At 45.6% G+C, this 15820-nt stretch overlaps 1 protein-coding gene across 1 annotated transcript; it reads left to right on the plus strand.

Annotated features, from left to right (window-relative positions):
- Positions 1-14787: 14787 nt before the first annotated feature.
- LOC123447560 (non-specific lipid-transfer protein 2P-like) lies at positions 14788-15376 on the plus strand. The gene has a single exon (XM_045124167.1). The coding sequence runs from the start codon at positions 14878-14880 to the stop codon at positions 15151-15153; it is 276 nt and encodes a 91-aa protein (XP_044980102.1). The 5' UTR covers positions 14788-14877; the 3' UTR covers positions 15154-15376.
- Positions 15377-15820: the final 444 nt, after the last annotated feature.

The raw sequence follows: 15820 nt of genomic DNA on the forward strand, positions 1-15820 counted from the left end.
TTTGTGTTGCAACTTTTTTTTTAGTCCCATCCAGAGCTCTTTTCTTTTCTTTAATTTGCTGTAGTAATCAAAGTAAGGTAGGTCGCCAGAAAAATTGAGTTGGGCCAGTTAATTATGGGGGAATCGATTTGATCCGTTGGATGACACATCTTCTTCCTCTAGTCGGCTTCCTCCTTTAAACATATCAGTATCACATCGCCTGCTACCGCCTCTCACGGCCGCCTCACCGCACCGCCCTTCCCTGAACCTCCCCCACCGCCGATCTTGGTGCCGCCCCATACAATCCCTCTAAGTCCTTCGACCACCCAAAAAAACTCCGGCGAGAGGGCTCCAGGCATGCATGCATGCATGTTCCTGTTATGTGGTTCCACCGATGATGTGGGAATAAAATGATGGTGATCTAGCTACAGGCGGTCAGGTTGCTTCTTTCCTGGCTGCTGCTAGTAATACTTTTTAGAGCCTCTTTTCTTTTCTTTTGCTACTAGTAATGAAACTAAGTTAAGTCACCAGGAAATTTGAATTGGGCCAGTCAATTCCGGGGGAATCGATTTGAGCCGGTGGATGACAAACGAACGGTGATGCTCGCGTCTTCCTCTGGTCGATTTCCTCCTGGTATTCTAGACGTGGTCTGGCCGATTCACCGATTCCAAATATCACTTTCACATACTGAAAGAAGCAACTTCACGAATTGTAAATCAGCTTCACTCACTGGAAATATGAGTTACACTTCTTTGAAAAAACGGTTTCACATTTTTGAAATAATCGTTTCAAATATTTGAAGAAAATCAATTTTACGTATTAAAATATATGCTTCACAAAGAGAAACAATCCCTTTCACATATTTGAAAAGAGAACTGCGTTCCACAAACTGAAAATATCAGTTTCACACACTGCAATAAACAGCTTCACAAAATGTAAATCAGTTTTACCAAAACTAACAGAAGGCACTTCCACATTTTTTGAAATAACTAGCTTTGCACATTTGAAAATACAACAGTTCTATGAGTTAAAAAATAAATATGTTTCACACTTTGAAACAAAGTTGTTTCATACATTCGAAAAATATCAGTTTTGCGTACTTTAAATAATCAGTTTTACAATTTTAACTAATCAGAAAATAACTTTGGAGATTTCACATATTTCAGTTAGACAAAAAAATTTGCTTCAGTAAAAACTCCATTTTTTAACCCTGATCACAAGTCCTGTTTTAGATGTGTCACATATTTTAATAAATTGATTTTTAATATCACTATCCACACATATATATAAATGAAATTTATGCTATGTTTTGTTATTTCAAAAACTTGATTTCAATGATTTTATCCAATTCTAGAAGAAAAAAAGTAATTGCACATCTTAGTTCTTTCATTCGATATAAAAATACACAAGTTTCAGTTAATTGAAATACAATGGAGACAATGAAATATAAAGATGCTAGAAATGTGTCCTAGACTGATCTTGTTCTTTTTTTTTTGCGGGGAAAAGGGATTTTTTATTGCAATGTTACAGTGTTACAATCAAGAGGCCACAAATCCTCAATACAAGGTGGAGCCGACTGTAACCACACAGCTGTGGTTCTCTCGGTGTTATCGCGAGAAATTCAAATGTATATAAAAGATAGACTCTTTATTTAAAATCTAAATTATCAACAAAAAATAGTAGATAGAGTCTTTGATGTAGTCTATGGACCTGGATGTAACTTTTTATTTTTACTTTTAGTGTTTTTTGTACTACCTTTGCTGTTGATACATAGATCTGAAGTTTTCTTCCAAAAAAGGCATGCATGCAACGGGTGTTCCGTGTAGGATTATTCTATGGGGCGCTGCTAGAAATCAACCGGCTGATAAATCAGCCGGGTTGTGAGCCTTCCGATCACCTGTCCCACTTTTGTTGGATCACTCAACTCAACTTCCCCTCCACCAAACTGATGCAGGTCCGGGTGGAGTCCATGACAGCATCGAGCACACCCTCAACAACACCCTCCTCCCCTGCTAAAGCATCATTGAGTCATCAAGCACACCCTATACACATAACATGTGTCCACGTTCCATTAATGCGAGGACCTATTCGATGCTCTGCGCATCAAACAAACATCGTGGAGCGTAGGGCTGACCCAATGTAACGCTGAGTGCTGAGCGCGTGAACGAGTTTCCTTCCAAGTCGCCTTGTCTTTGCTTTGTTTTTCACATTGTTTCACTCTACAATCGCCGGCTGGATGTTTTACAAATAGAAATAGATAAAATTATACTCTTGCCTACAAAAAATATTCTCAAATTTAAAAAATCTCAGATTTTAAAATATGATCTTAAAAGTAACAAACCATTAAATACAAATAATGTTCCAATATATATATTTTTTACCAAATTTAAAACAGGAACACTCTTCCAGAATTTTGAACCTTTTTGGGAAATTCCAACATCTTTTGGAAATGTGACCATATTTTTTCCTTTCTAAAAATTGATTTATTCTTTAAGACATCAACATTTTTTTAAATGCAAGTTAGAAAAAGCATTTTGAACATTTGATGAAACGCAAACATTTACTCAAATTTGCAAATATTTCAATATATGTTGCAACCTTGAAAGAATGTTCATAGAGTTGCTGGTGTGAATTCCACTATTTCTTGCTTGTCTTAGAGCAAGTACAATAGGATGACGTAGGCGGGCTGTAAGACTTAAAATAATATATTTATGATAAGTTGGAAGAAAGAGAAGGGAAGAGAGAAGAGAAGCGGGCTACAAACTAACAGCCGGCTGTAACACGTGCTCTAGACACTTTGTGAGAGAGGATGGTGGACCTTGTATCAATAAAGTAGTACTCATTTACATCTACCTATTGTACTTGCGGGCTATAAGATTAACCATAGATGACGTGTCAACATCATATAGCCAGCAGCTGGCTGTAGTATTAACCATGCTCTTAGTCTCATAGACAACTAGTGCCCCCTCCCTCTATTTATTTATAAAAATGTAAATATGTAAGCTTTGCCAAGTTTATTGGCCCAATTGATTGATATATTGGTAGGAGCCTCTCCTACTGTCTTTTCCCTGTAAAAAAATATATATATTAAAAAACAAGATTAATAATGAATATTATGATTTGTTTTACAAAGAAATCAATATGAAGCTAAACAGAAAAAAATAACTGATAATAAACATTAAATTAAAATAAAAACTGGTAGAAACCAAAAGAGAAAAAGCAGAAAATCAAATTTAAGGCCGGAACATTCTTTTTTCTTAAGGCTTGAACATTTTAGAAGGTTCTGAAACTAGCAGAAAATGGGGATGAAACCTTCTCAAACTTAACGGTAGGCCCACCAGTGTGTAAGCTACCTATTGGGAGCCCCCCGCCCTCTAAAAATACTTTCATTGTGGGGCCTACTCCCTTCACTTACTATCATCTATAATTAGTTATAAAAACGCAAGGTTGATGAATCGAAATGATCTGACTCATCCAAACACCTATATCTAACGTCTCACATTGCTTCAATGATGTATCCATCAGATAATTAATAATTTGAAAACTTGTTAAATGCATTAATCTTAATTTGGAAACCACATTAATTGTATTGAATGCAATAAAATGCTCATGAGTGTAGGCATTGCTTCGCGGATGTGTGTTGGATCTTCGTGATTCCGGCATGTCTTTTGATCCGTCACAAGGGGTGTTGTATAATGAAGTGTTGACCAAATGTACGAAAAATTTGAGAATTAATTGTTCAATATCCTCAAGACCATGAAATGTGGAAATACGAATGACGACAATCATGTGATGATGGTGAACAAAACCACTAGCTTCTAGAAGAAGGATAATGCCAAATCCAAGGGTGTTGGTAAGACCCACAAAGTTGGAAAGCTTAAATGTGGTGCCTCCTCGGACGGTGAGTGTTTCTCCTTTAAGCAAAAGGGTCATTGGATGAGAAACTGTAAGATTTTTTTTTTTTTTTGATATGGAACACCAAGCATTCCAATTAGCTAGTAGCTGCACAATCAGCAGCTACAGCACCAATTACAACAGGTGGGAGGTCCGTCAGCCAGATGGCCGGATCGCCCTCCACCCCTGCACCTATACGAGCCAACTCATGAGCTGGTAAGTTACATTCACGTGGACAGTAGTGCACTTTAGACTCGATGAAACCCATGTGCAGCGAAAACTTGGTCTCTCGAAAAAGAATACCTAGGCTTGATTGGTCCAAGGAGGAAGACCCAACAACATGATGCAGCTGCAGACAGTCTGTCATAAAAATCACCCGACCCATCCTGAAACTTTCTGCAAGTTTAATGGCTTTCAATAACGCTAGAGTTTCTGCATGGAGTGCTTCGGCGAGGTGCCATAGTTGACCGGCTGCTGCAAACATGACGTCCCCGGCTGAATCTCGAGCGACACATCCCCATCCGCCGTGCCCAGTTGAACTCTGATAGCTTGCGTCGTAGTTGATCATGATCCATTCTTCAGGGGGTCTCTTCCACTTATTCTGCACGTGAGATTCAGGTTTGGGCCCTTGGCTGTGAGTTGCCAACCATTCAGCAGTGAACCCCGAGATCGCACGCGCAAACTCCTCCGGAGACAAGCGCAGCTCCCCGTGACGATGCCGGTTTCGTTCAGTCCACCAACGCCACAGCAAACAAATGGTGACTGAACGAAACTGTAAGAAATATTTGGCATAGAGACAGAAGTCTAGAGTGTGTGCCCCAGGTATGAATGTCATACACATTATTGACGTTTTCCTTTCATGCCTTGACTTTCATTCTCGATATTTTGGTACCGAATTGGGTACTCAAATTTATAATTCGGTATGCAAGAACATAATGATTCATTGCCCTCAAATTGTTGTACGTTTTTTTAGAAAAGGAGAAGCCCCTCTGGCATCTGCATCAATACGATGCATGCGGCCATTTTTATTAACAAAAAGTAACAAACATCCAGAGGTTCCGAACAAGCTCAAAACGAGCAGCACAAAAATAAAAAGTGTACGAAAAGATGCCACAACCGGCGAACATAGGCTTAGATGCCTAACCATCTATCCTATTACCAGACCGCCATTTAAACCGATTGTAGATATTCCGATCTACCATCTCTCATCGGATAGACCCAGTAACCATAGGCTCCCTGCTTTCCGCAGGAGTGACAGACGATCATGTACGGATCAACGCCGATGCGCTGTAGAGTACCTGCAATAAATTAAAATTTGTTTTTCTATTAATGATCACGTCATTCCTACAGTTCCATATAGCCTAGAGCAATGCACATACTCCTATACGAATATGTCTAGCAAAAGTTATGTTGACTCCATTTAGCCACGTCTCAAATAGCTTATCCATGCTATCCGGAAGTGTGATATTAAAGGCTACGCAGACTGTTTGCCACATGATTTTTGCGAGCGGACAATGGAGAAAAAGGTGTTTGATAGTCTCATCATGGTCACAAAAAGCTACATCTTTTACTTCCCTCCCAATTTCGCTTTGCCAAATTATCCCTAGTAAGAATCACCTTCTTTTGGAAAAACCACATGAAAACTTTGATACGCAAGGGCACTTTCACCTTTCGAATATGATTAGACTTAGGTAATGATATTGTGTCAATAAGGCTCAAACACATCGATTTGAAAGAAAATATGCCATTAGTCGTTAGCTGCCAATGAAGCCTATCGGGTTAATCCGATAGTTATCCATGAGTCTTGTGACTAGGTGTATCCAAGCCTCCCATCTATGATCTAGTAAACCTCGTCGGAACTGAATATTTAGAGAATTGGACTATAATACTGTGGCAACATAAGCCTGATGAGGACATCAACACCATTGTTACACCCACAACCCCAACTGCTATACATACTGGACCAGTTACTAGAGCTCGTGCACGCCAATTGAATTATCAGGTACTTTCGTTTCTTGGGAATACTTCTAATGTTCATGAATATATGATGCTGCCTAAGTTAGATACTTTTGTTGTGCTCATGAATGAAGGACCTAGCATGGACAAGAAGGATATCCGTTGGAGCGGGATCAAGCATGGAGAAGAAGGTGCACGCGTGGGAGAGAACAATGGAGCTTCCACTGGTGATTTTCGAACTCTAAAGCCACCATAAGGAGAGCATGAAGGGTTTGGACGAAATATTCAAGACGTCACTTTATAAATTTTGTCCATAGGCTATTATAGGTGTTGCACCACCTTATTTTTGGGCCAGGCCCATGAAATTTCGAAATACCATAATATAGGCCATTTTTAGAGTCCGTTGTGTGGGGAAACCGAGTTTAGGGCTGTTTTCGGACCCCTCCTCCAAAGGTCACGAAATTGCCTCTCTGTTCCCTCATATATACAGCCCTTAGGGCATCGTTTAGATTTGGGTTTTGTTTAGATTACAAGTTCGCCATAGCTGCAACTTCACGTTCTTCGTTTGTGTTCTACGACCAGACAAAGGCGTCACAGAACCCCACCTTCATCAATAAAGTTTTCCTCTTATATTTGCAATATCTTGATTGCATCTTAGTTTCTTGCTTGTTCTTCGTTTGCATGCAGGAAACATACCTTTGTGGTCAGGTTGATCGTGCTCCGGCGTGGTCAATAACCTCTCGGAGTTGGTTTAGCGATTGCTAAGGTGCGACGTTCTCACACGTTCGTAGTCGGATCGTCAAAGTCGACTCTACCAAAACGGTACCCACGATCTCATCGAAAGACAGGGATAACTTTGCCTCTATCAAAGCCTCCTTACATTGAACAATATTATAAAGAGATGGATACTATATAGCCAAGGGCGTCTCCCCCAACCACGTATCCTCCCAGAATCTCATAGACTTTCGGTCTCCAATGATAAATTTAGCTTTGTGAAATTAACACATTTTCATCTTCATCAAGCCTTTCCAGAAAGGTGAATCATTGGGTTTAACGGTTACCCCGGCCAAGGATTTAGATCGTAATACTTATTACGCAAAATTTATACCCACATTCCTTCCATCTCCGCAGATAATCTGAACAACCATTTGCTTAGCAGACATCTGTTCTTAACCTCTAAATTCCTAATTGCCAAACCTCCCTGGTCCTTCGGTCTGCAAACAATATCCCACCTAGCAAGCATGTGTTTCTTCTTAACTTCATCACTCTTCGAGAAAAAGCGGGATCGATAAAAGTCCAATATTTTCTATACCCCTACCGATATCTCAAAGAAGGACGGGAGGAACATCGGCATGCTCGCTAGAACCGAATTAATCAGTATGAACCATCCTCCATATGACAAAAGCTTACCCTTCCAGCAGCTTGGTTTTTTCTCAAATCGATCCTCAACATGTTTCCACTCTTTGTTTGATAACTTGCGGTGATGAATTGGTATGCCTAGATAGCTAAACGGTAGATTTCCCAATTCACATCCGAACAGTTGTTTATATCTATCTTGTTCATCTTTGGCCCTCCCAAAGCAGAACAATTCACTCTTATGAAAATTAATATTAAAACCCGACAACTGTTCGAACAAGCATAGAATAAGTTTCATATTTCTCGCTTTTGCAATATCATGTTCCATGAACAAGATCGTGTCATCATCATATTGTAGGATAGACACCCCACCATCCACTAGATGCGGAACGAGTCAACCTACCTGGCCTTCCTCTTTAGCCCTTCCTATTAGAATGGTCAACATGTGTGCAACTACATTGAATAGGCTGGGGGACATTGGGTTTCCCTGCCGAAGACCTTTGTGCATTTGAAAGTAATGACCCATATCATCAGGGGCATAGAAAACCCTGCCATCTCCATCACCAAAGCCACCGCCGGTATAGGAAGAACCACAGTGAGTCCCGTCACCATACGCACCATAGCCATTGTCCCCCAACGCCCACGAGAAAATTTCGGCCATCAATATGCGACTGGAAGTTCCGCCCACCGCCGCCAAAGTCACCTCGCCCGCCTCCACCGAAGTCACCACGCCCACCTCCGCCATTGTCGCCCCTGCCTCGAGGTCCCGTCTGCCCATCGTTCGTGGCCCCTTGAGCGGTACCTCTGCCCGCCCCAAACCCCGCCGGTGCTGGTTGTTTGCAGGGACGGATCCAAGGAGGGACAAGGGGGGGGGGGGCTAGACCCCCTCAATGAATTGTTTTTTCTTCAATGCTAGTAGGTACTTCAACCCATTTTTTTTAAACATGAAAGCTTTGTACCCTCCATGAGAAAACCCGTCCCCTCCATGCGTTCACCCTGGCTTCGTCCCTGGTTGTTTGGGTGGTGACAGCTGGTTACCACGCCCAACCATGCATGGATGGTTTCGCCGGCGAGGGAGGCGGAGGAGCCCTGGCCGCTCTGCCCGCATGCCCACACGGGAATCCAGGGCGATTCCTTCGCGTGAGAACCGTAGACGTAGCCGCCAACACAGCAATCGGGGAGGAAACAGACTCGCGTACTGTGATCAGTGCGTCTTGATTGGAATCGACACCAGCTTGGACTCTAGACTGGGCCAAATACCTAGTCTCGTCACAGCCCACCACTGGTGCAATTTGATCCGGCCCAACATGGCCCAACAGAGAATTCGAACGAGCTGATCGGATCTCGGCCAACAAGCTCGCCGGTACGGCCTCCTTGGCCGGAACGGCTGCCGGACGTCACCGGCTTTTCTTATTCCGAACCTTGTGCCAGGAAGAAGAATTGAGAAAATCAGATAACGTTAAACTTAACAGTGGTAACCTTACCTTGGGCAATGGCCCCTGCCATGGCTGGACCGCCTTCGCCTCTTTTCTGCGATACACCACGCGTCTGGCCACCTCGACCTTGTCGTCGCGATTAAGTACAAGCCTTGCCGGATCATCCGTCAAAATCACTACATCCACCAAGCCGGCAACCTCCTCCTCCGAGTAACCAACCTGAAATGCCTCACAGATAATGTCAGATGGGATGGGAGACGCAATCTGCGGTCCGACAGCGATCTCATCATCATCCTCATCATCTTCCTTGTTGCGAACACCCAGAAACGCCCACCCGGTCTTGATTCTGCATCCGGTCAAGGGAGATGGACGGCGGCGCTAGCGGTGGCCTGAGTCACCTCGCCAATCGTCAGTCCCCTTTTTCGGTTATTCAGGTGGCCAAGTCTAACAATTACTCACCCAACTAGGTCACCGTATGAGGATGTCAAGCGCGTATTGGTGCTGAGACAGGAACAAGCCAGGTGAGCTGCATTGAACATTGACACTATAGAAGTTAATCATGTTGTTTCTTTAGGATTAAAAAAAAAGCCAAACCGAGTCCTAGTAGTATTAGGATTCCTAGTTCTAGTCTATTTCCATAGTCCCTTGTGGACGTGTATAAAAGACACCCTAGGGGTGTTGATTGTAACACCAGAAAAACGAAAAGCAATACAAAGCAAAGGCTCGACACGGGCCTTTAGCCATCAAATCCATCGATCAGTTTTATTCGTGTCGCTAGTTACGCAAGTTCCGTCAAGTAGCCGGCCGAAGCAAGAATCGCGTAGGCACGCCTGTACAGTTGCATACGCACGTTCAAAAGCCAACAATTGGTATCAGAGTATCGACGATCTACGATCTACGATGACGGACAGCGACGCTGAGTCGGTCAAGTCCGGCAAAGGCGGTCCGAAGGCGAACAAGAACGGCGACAAGGTGAAGAAGGGCGGCAAGTCAGCAACGAGTGGTGGAGGAACGAGCAGCGCCAACGTCCAGGCGCATCGCAACATCCCCATCCAGTACCCGATGCTCACCGACGCCAACTATGGCGTGTGGGCGGTGAAGATGAAGATTATTCTCCGAACCCTTCGAGTGTGGCAGGCAATCACGGACGACGACGTCGATGACGAGTCCGACGAAGGTGCCATGGCCGCCATAGCCCAGTCCGTGCTAATGACATTGGCGGAGTTCGAGACGGCAAGAGAGGCGTGGAACGCACTCAAGGAGATGAGGATCGGAGAAGATCGCGTCACCAAGGCACGGGCACAAGTGTTGAAGCGCCAATTTCACAAGTTGCAGATGGAGGAAACTGAATCGGGGAACGGCTATGCCATGCGTCTTACTACTTTGGTGGGAGAGATCCGTGCGCTTGGTGCAAAGCTCGAGGAGACCGAGATTGTGGAGAAATTTTTCAGTTCATTGACTGACAAATTCACGTACATCATCGGCACGCTCGAGCAGCTTTACGACATCGACGACATGACCATAACAGAGGCGATCGGACGCCTGCGGACGTGGGAAGAGAATGCTCGTGGCTGTCGAAAAGGCAAAGGAGGAGGTAGTGACCAACTCATGTACTCGCGCACAGATTAGGAGGCCCCAAGTAGCAAAGGAAGGCGTGACGGTGGCGAAGCTCAAGCAACACGAATGGCGACGGACAAACCGGAGAAGGCAAAGGAAAAGGCAAACCACAAGGTCGTGGTAAGGCAGACCGATCTAAAGGGCGGAAGCAACGGAACTTGGATACGTACGAGGTCAAGTGCTATAACTACAACGAGATGGGTCACTTTGCAAAGAATTGTCCGGAGCCTGACAAGCGGGAGATCAAGGCAAATTTGGCAAAGGAGGAAGACGAAGGTCCAGATCTTCTGATGGCCGAAGTTTGTGATCTCGCTGAAACAGTGGTTGTGAAACCAAGCTGGAAGGTGCTACTTCATGAGAAGAATGTGACACCTAAGTTATCCGGGGATCATAACGTGTCGTGGTATCTCGACACGGGTGCCAGTAACCACATGACGGGATGCAAGGAGAAATTTCTCGAGCTGGAATATGATGTTGAAGGCTCGGTCAAGTTTGGTGATGGTTCAAATGTGGAGATTTGTGGGCAAGGATCTGTCCTCTTCGAGGGTCTCACAGGCGAACATCGCATACTCACCGGAGTGTACTACATCCCACGGCTTCGCAACAACATCATCTCTATCGGGAAGCTTGACGAGAATGGATGCAAGGTGGATATCGAGAACGGAGTGATGACGATCTTCGACAACCTCCGGAACGTGCTAACTCGTGTTAGTTGCACACAGAATAGGCTATATATCCTCAACCTTGATCAATCTCAACCGGAGTGTTGGCTCGCCAAGAGTGATGATGATTCGTGGTTATGGCATGCTAGATTTGGACACGTTAACTTCTACGCCTTGAAGAAGATGTCAAAGATGGAGATGGTATCCGGGATGCCAGTTATCGACCATGTTGATCGAGTTTGTGACGGGTGCTTAGTTGGAAAACAGCACCGCAGGCCGTTCCCTGCTCAGTCTACATATCGTGCAAGTGATGCACTCGAGCTGCTCCATGGTGATCTATGTGGCCCTATCACCCCGGCAACTCACGCTGGAAAGAAGTATTTCTTCCTTGTGGTAGACGACTACTCAAGATATATGTGGGTCGTTCTCCTACGGTCTAAAGATGAGGCGTTTGAAGCATTCAAGAAGCTGAAGGCTGCAACAGAGATGGAACACAAGCTGAAGGTTCGCGCTCTACGGACAGATCGTGGCGGAGAGTTTGCGTCGAATGAGTTCAACGACTACTACGAGAAGATTGGCATAAAGAGGTTCCTCACGGCACCTTACACGCCGCAGCAGAATGGGGTCGTTGAAAGGCGCAATCGAACCGTCGTTGACATGGCAAGGAGTTTACTCAAGAGCAAGAACCTGCCGGGGACCTTTTGGGGAGAAGCTGTCTCGACGGCGGTCTATCTTCTGAACCGGGCTCCAACGAAGGCGGTGATCGGCAAGACTCCGTATGAAGCAATTTACGGACGTAAGCCGAGTGTGTCTCATCTACGGACGTTCGGGTGCGTGGCACATGTGAAGACGGCGGAGCCGCACCTCTCAAAGCTTGCCGATCGTAGCACCAAGATGGTGTTCATCGGATACGAGAGTAGTTCTAGCACCAAGGCATACCGTTTCTACGATCCACAAACCAAGCGTCTATGGATTTCACGCGACGTCGTGTTTGAAGAAAACCAAGCGTGGAATTGGAGCGCCGCAGCCGACGATGCTCCAAACAGTAACATATTTGCAGTTGAATTTCCAACTGATGATGATGCAGGGGAGGATGTCCAGGTGGTTGGCAAGACGCCCAACCAAGGTGACCACAATGGTAGTGATCATCATGGTGCCGACACCGACAACGACGCGCATAGGTCGCAAGGAGATAACGACAACGCCGCGCACGACACAGGCGGAGATCTCGACGACAACATCGACAACGAGGCGCATAGTGACGACGACAATCAAGATGATGGTCACGGTCACGACGACTACGCCGACGACACGGATGTCGATGACACACCAGGGTCTCAGTCGTCTTCCTCAAGTGCATCAACACCGACACAATTTGTGTCGCCTCCTTCGCAAGCCACAACGGATACCTCAGGGCCTCGTCGCTACAAGACCCTCAAGAAAGTCTACAAGTACACAAAGCCAGTTACGCTCGAGTACTCCGGACTATGTCTGTTCGGAGTTGAGGAGCCGGCGAACTTCGTAGAGGCGAGCAAAAGTCATAGTTGGACGCACGCCATGGATGAGGAGATGAAGGCGATTGAGAGCAATGTCACATGGACTTTGTTAACCCGACCTCCAAACCAAAAGGCGATAGGTTTGAAGTGGGTTTACAAGTTAAAGAAGGACACGCAGGGTGCCATTGTGAAGTACAAGGCAAGACTCGTTGCAAAGGGCTACGTACAACGTCAAGGAGTTGACTATGATGAGGTGTTTGCACCGGTTGCTCGAATCGAGACGGTGAGAGTGCTTCTAGCTTTGGCAGCACAAGAGGATTGGAAGGTTCATCATATGGATGTTAAATCCGCTTTCCTCAACGGCGATCTCACAGAAGAAGTGTACGTGGAACAACCCCTCGGCTACGAGAAGAAAGGCGAAGAAGGGAAAATTTACAAGCTCAAGAAGGCACTTTACGGGTTGAAGCAAGCGCCAAGAGCTTGGAACTCAAAGTTAGACCGAAGTCTGGTCTCGCTCGGGTTCAAGAGATGTCCCCTCGAGCACGCAGTCTATACAAAGAACTCCAAAGGCTCAAACCTGCTAGTTGGAGTTTATGTCGACGATCTGATTATCACCGGAGATAGCGTACAAGAAATTGAACGTTTCAAGGCGCAAATGAAGAACAAGTTTAGCATGAGTGATCTGGGATTACTCAGCTATTACTTGGGCATCAAAGTGAAGAAAAGCTCCGGGGAGATTTCCCTATGTCAATCGGCTTACGCGGTCAAGTTATTGGAAAAGTGTGGCATGTCAGATTGCTACGAGACACAAGTTCCAATGGACCAACGTCACAAGCTGAGCAAGCGTAGCTCAAATCCGCCGGTGGACACCACAATGTATCGAAGCGTTGTGGGTAGCCTAAGATACTTGGTGCATACCCGACCTGACTTGGCTTATTCAGTCGGGATCGTGAGTCGTTTCATGGAGAATCCGACAACCGAACACATGAGCGCGGTCAATCAAATTCTACGCTATGTGAAAGGCACAATTAATCTTGGCTGCACGTACAGAAAGGGAAAGGAAGGATTGATCCTTCGTGGATATTCAGATAGTGACATGGCAGGAGATGTTGATGACCGAAAGAGCACAACGGGCATGGTTTTCTACCTTGGCCCTAATCCGATTAGCTGGAATTCTCAGAAGCAAAAGGTGGTGGCACTGTCTTCATGCGAGGCAGAATACATAGCGGCAAGCACGGCGCCTTGTCAAGCAATGTGGCTGAGAAGACTCCTAGCTATTCTTGCAAAGCGGGAGGTGCAGAAGGTGTCACTCAAGATCGATAACCAAGCTGCAATCTTGTTGTGCAAAAATCCGGTTCATCACGAAAGGAGCAAGCACATAGATACCCGGTTCCACCATATCCGGGAGTGCATTGAAGAAGGGTTGATCGAGGTTCAACATGTGAACACGAAAGACCAACTTGCCGATATTTTCACCAAGTCCCTCGGTCGACAGAAGTTCATCGAGATGAGGAGGAAAGTCGGAGTGCAAGAAGTGAAGTCAAGCAACAAGATTAAGGAGGTGAATGTAGAAGTTAATCATGTTGTTTCTTTAGGGTTAGGAAAGAAAGCCAAACCGAGTCCTAGTAGTATTAGGATTCCTAGTCTTAGTCTATTTCCATAGTCCCTTGTGGACGTGTATAAAAGACACCCTAGGGGTGTTGATTGTAACACCAGAAAAACGAAAAGCAATACAAAGCAAAGACTCGACACGGGTCTTTAGCCATCAAATCCATCGATCAGTTTTATTCGTGTCGCTAGTTACGCAAATTCCGTCAAATAGCCGGCCGAAGCAAGAATCGTGTAGGCACGCCTGTACAGCTGCATACGCACGTTCAAAAGCCAACAGACACCGAACGAGGAACATTGTAAATGGGGAACAAAAGCGAAAACGTACATTCGTACTTTGTACACGGCGCTCTACTCGGGAACAATAGACGGAAACATCACAGTCGTACTCTGATGCACAAGAGACCTTGGGACATCCAACATGGACGAACTACTCGGCTGACCTCTACCAACTGGACTTGAATGCACCACATACATACTTACTACTCAATATAAATGTGCATGCACGTCAACCTTCTTTGCTGACCCGTAGTCATGGCGAACTACTACTCCGTTCTGTACGTGCTTCAACTCTGCATGCATGGATTTGAATGCTCAACCAGTAGTTAATTACAGCGGGCAGGTAGTGATATTAACTAGCCGGCTCGCAGCAGGTGGGGTGTTAATTAGCTACGTCGCCAGTGATCGATCGATGTGCGTTTCACTTGGCAGCATATGACCGGCGATCGAGCTGAGAGTCTCGGCCCGTGCCCGTGCGTGGCCGTCTCTATAAATACCCCGGCCGGGAATCCCTACAGCACCATGCAGCACTCCATCACGCACCCAACACCTGCCAGCCACTGCGAGAGCGAGGAGCCTAGCTAGACGACGGCCATGGCGATGAGGAAGGAGCCACTACTCCTTGTGGCCATGATGCTGGCGCTGGTGGTGGCGGCGCGTGCGGCGCCGTGCGAGGTGGGGCAGCTGACGGTGTGCATGCCGGCGATCACCACCGGGGCCAAGCCGAGCGGTGCGTGCTGCGCCAACCTGGGCGCGCAGCAGGGGTGCTTCTGCCAGTACGCCAAGGACCCCGCACTGGGCCGCTACATCACCAGCCCACACGCCCGCGACACCCTCCTCTCCTGCGGCCTCGCCGTCCCGCGCTGCTAGCTAGCCTCCTTCCTTCCCAGCATATCATATGTGGCTCAGCCTCAGCTATAGGTATGTAGGGTACCTCCGTCCATGACAGATGAGGGACTATATCTATATGTAGCTTGAGCCTAGCTGAGTGCGTGATGCGTCAATAAAATGTTGGGTGATCGATGCTGCTGCAATAAAACAAGAGATGTTGGGTGATGATGGATGCTGGAATAAAATGACCTTTCCTACCTTCCATATTTCCTCTCTCCGTGGTTATCCTGCTGTAAGATTTTCAACAGAAATCACATTAAAAAAAAAAGGGCAACCGTCCATAAAACTCACGAAATTACTACGAGTCACAAATAGGCCGTCGGTAAGGCTGCACGTTGCAGCAGAAACACATGGCATGCTCTACAAGCTAATAATTACTATTTTGTACTGCTGCTTTCAACGGGATTGAGCGGATTATGCTCATCACATAGTGGCATGTGCGTCCAATTCATTTACTCCATCCGTTCCTAAATATAAGTCTTTCTAGAGATTCCACTACTAGACTACATACGGATGTATATAGACATATTTTAAAGTACAGATTCATTCATTTTGCTCCGTATGTAGACTCTTAGGGAAATCTCTTAAAAAACTTATATTTAGGAACGAAGGGAGTATCAAACTTTAGTTGGGTGATTTACATCCC

The sequence above is a fragment of the Hordeum vulgare genome, chromosome 4H (genome assembly GCF_904849725.1).
Source record: "Hordeum vulgare subsp. vulgare chromosome 4H, MorexV3_pseudomolecules_assembly, whole genome shotgun sequence".
Classification (NCBI taxonomy): Eukaryota; Viridiplantae; Streptophyta; class Magnoliopsida; order Poales; family Poaceae; genus Hordeum; species Hordeum vulgare.

What these genes read in the sequence shown, in the direction of transcription:
- LOC123447560 (XM_045124167.1), top strand. Translation starts at nt 14,878, where the DNA reads ATGGCGATGAGGAAGGAGCCACTACTCCTTGTGGCCATGATGCTGGCG.